Source organism: Sycon ciliatum, chromosome 9 (genome assembly GCF_964019385.1).
Source record: "Sycon ciliatum chromosome 9, ocSycCili1.1, whole genome shotgun sequence".
NCBI lineage: Eukaryota > Metazoa > Porifera > Calcarea > Leucosolenida > Sycettidae > Sycon > Sycon ciliatum.
In genome coordinates, this window is record NC_088651.1 from 20,543,286 (window position 1) to 20,551,510 (window position 8,225).

General features: G+C 45.4%; 1 protein-coding gene across 1 annotated transcript; it reads left to right on the forward strand.

Annotated features, from left to right (window-relative positions):
- The first annotated feature begins 1,688 nt into the window (after positions 1 to 1,688).
- LOC135825184 (uncharacterized) lies at positions 1,689 to 6,557 on the forward strand. Its single transcript, XM_065337913.1, has 3 exons — positions 1,689 to 1,802; positions 1,887 to 2,111; positions 5,244 to 6,557. Exons 2-3 carry the CDS (start codon positions 1,941 to 1,943, stop codon positions 6,270 to 6,272), a joined length of 1,200 nt encoding a protein of 399 aa, XP_065193985.1. The 5' UTR covers positions 1,689 to 1,802; positions 1,887 to 1,940; the 3' UTR covers positions 6,273 to 6,557.
- The last annotated feature ends 1,668 nt before the right edge of the window (positions 6,558 to 8,225 follow it).

An 8,225-nucleotide genomic window follows, 5' to 3' on the forward strand; every position in this document is an offset into this window, starting at 1 on the left:
GCCCCCGTACAGCATGGAGAGTTACTCATCTTTCACACTTACCTGCTGCAATCCCGAACATAGTCCAACGGTAAAAGTCCCTTGTTTTCATGTCGATGCTCGACGAAAGCCGCTAGCTCGGTCGCTTTGTGTTGACTGGCACGCGAGCAGCACTGGCTGCACGAACTTGTCGCGTGAACTGCATGAGAGGTTTCTTACGTCATAAAGAATGTGATTTCATCATCATTTCACTGGTCTTCGACCTACATGGTCAGGGAAAGTCCCGGTTCGTAGGCCTACAACAGGGTCAGCGTGTTCTTGAGCGCAGTAACAACACAAGTGTGATCACTTCCAGACCAACGGGCGTTCAAGGCGAGTAACAAGCGCACTTGACGAAGGTGACTCTGAAATCTCGTGAGCCATGATCCACGCGACTTGGCATTCTTGCGTCACATGGCACGTGATTTCACCGTGCCTCTTGTAGTAAAATTCAAGAACAGCGCTCATGTCTTCAGTCACTTTTGCATCAACAGGCGCACAAAAAATTATTGGTGGCGCAAGGAGAAGCTTGTCGTTTGGAGTGACATGTGATCACAGCTGCTTTTCCTTGTCAGAGCCAACAATACACTTTTTTCTGCGGCCTTGGGAGTAGTGTTGGAGTAGAAATTGCTGGAGAGACGTCGCGGAGGGGCGAGCTTTCCAGCGCAGGTATGACTTTGGCCGTATTTCAGCATGGTCGAGGGGAAAAATTCAAAAAAGTTTATTTCAAGAAGACCCCAAAAGGAAGATGGGGGACATGTCCTCAGCTCTAGAAGACGTGTTCTACTATCTGCCGGTGTATAGTTCTGGCCAATTGAGGACGGAGCTGGCTGTTTTGCCAGCGCTTGTAAATTGGCTATTTTCAAGACGATCATATGTGGCGTCAGGGGTGGATGGACCTCGTCTTCTGTGATCCTGGCGTGGCTTAGCGGTTCCGCTCCAGGAACTCTTCTAAGGTGAGGCAATGTTGGCTTGATGAAGTTTTGTTCATAGCTTGTTCGTATACGCTGTGGCGTGACTCGTTTCCAGACCCATAAATATGGTGATATTTCTGCGATTGCTGAGGGGTATCCAAATTTCAAGGTTCCCTTCAGAAACCTTTTCAAGGGCTTCGCACAATCGATCCACACCCCAAAGGGAACCTTCAAGCAAATTTTGAGCGAAATCTGGGAGATCCACTTGCACACATACTTTGGTATTCTCAGACATGCTCTCTTAACAATCAGCTCATGCGATAACATTGCACGACACTGACCGACGGTACTGACGATCTACAACTTCAGACTGTAACTGGCTAACAGCTCTAGCACATTTTGGATGCGCACTCCAACAACCTTCCAACTAGGAAGGTTCTAAGTTATAGAAATAACATGAGGACCTGATACTGATACCTGATAATAAGAGAATATCCCTAAACAACACACAGAAAACTAACACTTCCTGCCTCCAGCCGCATGAAAAATCACGAATTATGCACATTAGTTACGTGAACCTCCCCCGGTGACGAGAATGTCGCACAGCAATGCACAGATAACTAGCGCTTTCTCACACACTCCATATCGCACTAAATATCACATGATAAGTGTTACGCTGGGTTTGCCACATTCCTGGTATATAGCAGTACTCTCAGGGCAGGGTCAGTTTCAATCTTTTTGTTGGCTGATGATCGATTCACTTCGTTAAACTCAGAGTTTCGAATGTACAGCTGCTCCTTCTTCTGTCTTTGTATTCCGCTTCGTGGTTTGATCAAGTTGAGCACTCTGCGGACGGTGGGTTGGTGATTGGTGAGTTTGTGTATTACGTTCTTTGTACATGAATGTGTGCATTTTGTTCATATTCTCTATTGTGTTTGTGTTGGTCGCGTGCAGGTAGTCTGAAAGAACAAGCATCGAAAAAGCCAGCCCTGCAGGCCTGCCTTGGCGATGGATGACCAAGGATCAGGATCGCAAGCACTAGAGCGTATTGTGGTGTATGTTTGGCTAGAAACCTTGCTGCCGATGTTGTCTATTCAAGACGTATTTCATTTTTGTGCTGTCAACAAAACCATGCGACGGTTGCTGTTCAATGAAAGCACGTTCAAACGACTATGTCAGGTGAGAACAAATGGAAAATTCATGTTTGGGTGTATGTATTTCTGTCCGTTTTCGTGTGTGCGTGTACATGTGAGGTGTGCAAATAATATTTATGTGAACAATGTCGATCTAGGTTCATGTTCACGCCAATTCAACCCAATTCCTAAAACAATTGTTTTCTATGCTTGGATGTTTCCCTACTTCCATTAGGGATGTCAGCGAACGCACTGCGCAGGCCTCTGCGCATGCATTGCGTCATCGATTTTGTGAACGTGATCGCGGCCGACAGAGAAAACATGGCCGCGGTCTGTTTGCACCGCTGGGAGTCGTAAAATTACTGTTCTTCTGTCCCCGCGACCATTCAAATCATACGCGATACGGAGGACCCACGTACTCACCACGTTCTCCCCCGTCGATTTCTCTGAAAGTTTGCACATCGTGAAACACCAGTATGAGAGGTGTTCAGGCCAATTTTCAAGAGATTTCCCTGGTTGGATCGTTCCAAAATCCGACTTGCATTTCTCGCCCGCGGCCATTTCTTGCGCGATGGAAGCGCCCTGCCCTGGTGAGTAACCAGCATCGCGCTTGGTAGAGAGTTGCTGCAATCAGCTCCCTGATGTCTTCCCTGCCATTGTCAGAAGCGATGGACCGTGAATTTGTTTGAGAGTCTCTGGATGCTACTATTCCTCAGCGTAGTTTTCAGCCATTCCGTGCATCTTCTTCACACGATTTATTTTGCAAAAAAATGAAAGGGTTCATGAGTTTTCTTGTCGGCCGCGCGTAGATGGGCCAGGCTGACCTGCGCAGATGGGCTGCGCAGTGCGTTCGCTGATATCCCTACTTCCATGAGTGAAGCTGTCCATCTAGCGTTTTTCTTCCTGAAGCCATCAGTGCAATGACATGGACAAGAACATTAGCGAAATAACATCAAACTTAGAAACACGCCACAGGTAGAAGTAGCAACATAGTCCATGGAAATCACACAATAGGCGTAGCAGTTCGTTCGCGCTATGTTTTGTAAAACGTGCGTTGTACATGGCCGGAGAGGCGGAGACCCACTGACAAACGGGTTGGCTTGTGCCGTAATCTGCATTGCGCATCAACATTTAAAATTCCAAAAGGCATCATTGATGTAACCGACTCTGAGCAGTGAGAATACGAGCAGACAGGAGATCGGAGATGGTCCCGGAGACGAAGGAGGACGGGCTGCCACAAGTATGGGAAAGCTAGCACTCGCGGACCAAGCCAAGAGTAGTGATCAAGCACAAATATGAGGATTGTGGGTGGTTCACCGTGCACGAGCGGTCCACAAAGAACGAAAATTACTGCGAAAGTTTGTTTCGCGTTTCCTGCAACTTTCGCGTTCAAAGCTGCGAACGTTCACACGAAGTTTCTCTTTTCGTGACAGCAAACGAAAATTCGCGCGAACGTTCGCTCTACTCAATAGTACTAGAACCTGGTTGGATAGTGGCCATTTAGAGATTGATTTTAAGCGTCAAGTGTGGGGCTAATTTTGCCCCCACCCCTCTCGCCGAAGCGCAGTTCAAAAACTTGAATGCATGCAAATTTGTTTCGGGGAAGCCGTGGCACCATCCCCCCCTTGATCACTCTACTGGCTGGTTTGTTCGCGCCTTTATATCGTCTGAAGAGAAAGCAGCAATTTTCCTCGGGATACCCATTATTTTAACTATGTTGTTGACCAGAAGGAAGGTTGTGGTACTATGACATGCCAATACCATTATTTGTTCCCGTAGATATGCGAAATACATTACTTGAGTAAGATCTGTTGTTAGTCATGGTGCACAAAGCTTGAATTCGGTAATTTTGTTGTTGCGTTTTTTGGCACGCCTCGCGCTACCTGGTATTATGTCCTATTTCCTACCATCAAAAAATATCCTTGTTTTCAAGATGGGATGTACGGCAAGAAGCAGAGGACGCAGACATTGTCAACTGAACAACAAAATTCACAAAAAACCTCAAGGTCACAAGTGACTGTAGTCTCGATCTGCACGTGTTGTTTATCGCCCGCCAATTACAAAACAACGTCAGGTTTTGCATTTTTTGCAGAATTACCATATCAAACGTCGGCCTGTTTTTGGTGCTCTGTAAGATTGTTCCATTACCCGATAACGTCCTTTGTCACGGATTGGAGCAAGCACAGTAAAATATAGCGTTTTCGTACATTTGCTAACGATCTCTAAAGACCCTCGGCAAACTTATTCAAATACGGCCTTCAACTGCAAGATCATAGTTGTGCCAAAGGCTCCAAATCTCTCTCTTGTGTACTAGGCTCTGCCCTACATGGGTATTGAGCATTGAGCACTCTTCGGACAGTGAAGCACACAACTTGAGGGGAAGAGGAAGTGGCAAATAAATCAGCTTTATTCGTTAGAGGAAACATGCTACTTGTCGACGACATTTTAACCTGTATTTTAGTGGTGTACTAGCTGTGCTAGTACTTGTTAGCAACAATCCGAACTAACGCACACACTGCACTGCATTGCTTTGTACTGCATTCAAGACTGACGTCATGCGCTTTGTTTTGCTGCAAAATCACAAATGGCACCAGCCCATTTGCGGAAAAGAAAAACAAATCTTGCTTGCCCTGTTGTGCTCTTCCAGACAACGGATCGTGCTTCAGCAGTGTTTCTTTTCCCACCATCCCTCCATATCCAACTTATTCACACCATCATAATTATCGTACCCACTAATCGGGTCCACTCTCACAACTGGTGTTATCTAGCTATTTGCTGCGGCTCTGCATTGCGCTATATTACATCCATTTAGCATTGCAGCTCTACGTTGAGCTAACAGCAGCTCTACTTTGAGCTAACAGTAGCTCTACCTTGAGCTTACAGCAGCTCTACTTTGAGCTAACAGCAGCTCTACTTTGAGCTAACAGCAGATCTACTTTGAGCTAACCGCAGCTCTACTTTGAGCTAACCGCAGCTCGACTTTGAGCTAACCGCAGCTCAACTTTGAGCTTACAGCAGCTCTGCTCTGAGCTAACAGCAGCTCTACTTTGAGCTTCAAACCAGTTGTTTAGAAACCAGCACTCCTCAATCCAAAGATTCCTCTTTGTTGACTTGTGTGTGATGGATGGGGCTAATGTAAGTATTTACTGCCCTGTTTTTGTTTGTCCTGTGCATGCAGCAACGCTATAAGCTCAGTCCCCATTTGGACGTGTCATATATTCGAGTTGCAAAAAGCCTACACATCGCTCACCAAGTAGCCAGTGTGTGTGACAGCCTCGATCACAGTACTCTCCGAATTAATAATAATTATGATGATGATATGTCCGAGTACAAGTTTACATCGGTGGTACGATTATTTAGCCTGGCGTTGAAGCCATACGACTCTCCTGGTCTCGACTCGAGCTGTATACATTCTGGTTTACTTCATCCTCTTATAAAGAAGATTAGCCTGTACCCTGAAGAAGGTGATGTGGATTTACCGGACCTATCCCGCATTATGATCAGGAGTAGATGTACACCTATCAACCCTGGGAGATCACCTTCCTGGAGAAAGTACCGCATTGAAGATATAACTCGTTTGCTGTACGACATTTGTGGCTCGGTTGAACGGTTTCAAGAAGCAATTATCAGCTATGTGGAAAGCAATATGTCGGAGCTGGAGGCATGCTTGCCCTATGTAAACCGATCCCGGAGGCTAGTGGCGCTTGCAAAAGGTCTTCACATCTTGGCCAAGAGGGACACAAGAATATATTCAGTTTTGGGACTAGTTGGCTCATTTTCCCTTGCTGACCATCTTGCTGAGTGGACATATAATCCTTATATAGTTTCAATATCGCTGCTTGATTTGGATTTGGATACCAACTCCGCTCCTTTAAAGCAAGTGCTTCTTACCCATAGATGGATCAAGACGGTTGCAAAGCTCGCAAGCAATCATTCCGTACTCACCCTCCTGATAATAGGACGCCTATGCACATCTCACGTGGACGATTATTTCTCAGCTATCAAGGAGTACGAAGAAGCAGTGCGGAGGAATTTGCCTCAGTCTGGATGCCCCAGTCGTCACGATCTATACCACGGTTTGGGAAACTTTCTCCTTTCATCTCCACAAGAATATCAAAATCAGAAGGAGTGGACGAAAGTGGAATTGGTAGATGCTATGGTGAAATATGGCAATGAGCTTACTGGCAAGGATCCCGCTGACAATTGAAACCCGGAGAGTTATTAGTTATAACGTTAGCAGCTCATTTAGATTATGAACAGTCCGTCGAAATAAGAATTATGGCATTAGTAGTATATTGCGGTAGGGTTTCTGGCTCAAAAGTGACCTTTGACCTTTGGGTGCCAAATAAGGAAGAACAGTCCATATATGGTAGATGACCATAGACCTTTGATTTGACATTTTGACCTTTGAGTTACCATAATAATGATGAATAGTCCATATATTGCGGGATATGACAGTTGACCTTTGGCTTGACCTTTGACCTTTGATTTTGCCTTTAACCTTTCCAAATAAGGATGCGATAATACTCATAAAAAGGACACACTTCAGGCTCATTACAAACATCTTGAAAGTTTTTGTCTTCACAAGTATACTTTCAAGCCTTCTCATCAGGTGAAATACAGGCAAGAGAAAAGGAACAGGAACAGTGGATTAAATACAGTAAGAAGGTGACTCCATCTGGACGCACGCATCCGACAACACGCACCGCTACACCTTATTCCACAACACGCACGATCCACTCGACCACGGAGGGGACGTCCAGCAAAGAATCATCCTGGTACAAGATGGTCCAACGCAGCGGCATCAACACCAAGGAACGTCACCTCACAATTAACTAGACCACCAGAAAAACAACCGGACAAGACACCTACGTGCGTGGCAGTGACAGGAACCACATCAACCAGAAGAATAACAAGATCGGCAACGGCGGCGATGGCAGCGACTAAAGCACAGACAGAGGCAACGGCTAGGGTCCACTCGACTAGCCATGTGAAATCGGATGTGTCCACCGCACATGCTGATTGTTCTGATGTTAGTTCTGATAAGTATGAGTCGTCCATTGCTAGTCATTTGTTTGAGCATCCTGATTGTCGTGCTGTGTATTCGGATGATTGTTTTTCGATTGTGTCACGTGTACGCAGTGCTAGATTGCTGAATGTTTTGGAAGCTGTATACATCCACACAAGGAAACCCAACCTTTGCAAACAGAAACAAATCAAATTCACACTTAGGCTGTTAGGTAGGTCGTCAAAACCTCGTTAGTTACATGTATGTCCAGTGGTTGTCTCTTGTTGTCGCACTACATGTCGCGCTTATTGAGTTTTCTCGCATTTGCACCTTTGTGTCATTATTGCAATTTTCGCTGTTTACTTTAGCTATCTTCTTTCTTTCTTTCTTTCTTTTTGCGCTGTTTTACCACCTTCTTACTGTATTTAATCCACTGTTCCTGTTCCTTTTCTCTTGCCTGTATTTCACCTGATGAGAAGGCTTGAAAGTATACTTGTGAAGACAAAAACTTTCAAGATGTTTGTAATGAGCCTGAAGTGTGTCCTTTTTATGAGTATTATCGCATTTTTGTCTCAGAGGAAACTGTTTACCTAAATAAGGATGCCTTGTCCATAAAATGCATCATGTCATATAATGCATATTCCATATAGGGTAGAAGTGGCCTTGTAGGGAAGGTGCATATGGCGGTTGTTTAAATAAGGCATATTCCATATAGGGTGGAAAGACATAATAATGGCATGCGTACACTCGCCAGGTAATATGAAGCATATTCAATTCAGTTTCAACAATACATTCAATACATGGGCCAGTGCATGCGAAAACGTGTCTTCGGGGGAAACCGATTTCTTTCAGAATTTTGAGAAAATCGCTCGGAAAGAAGAGTTATATTTTTTTGTGGCTCGATCGCGGATCTTGTCTACATTCCCAAACGATCTCAAGGCGACAAGAGAAGCGACAAGCGATCGACTTGCAGCAATAGTCATGGACGTGGCGGCGCAGGAGGAGTTGGAAGTAGCACTTGAGGAAGGGCCTCTGAGTAGACATACTCGTGGCAGACGCCGAGCAGCACGTCGGTTGAGCTGTACCGCTCGCGTGATTATCGTCGGCGCGTCCGAAGAGATCGGCAAGGTTTATTATCAAGGAGGAAGACGA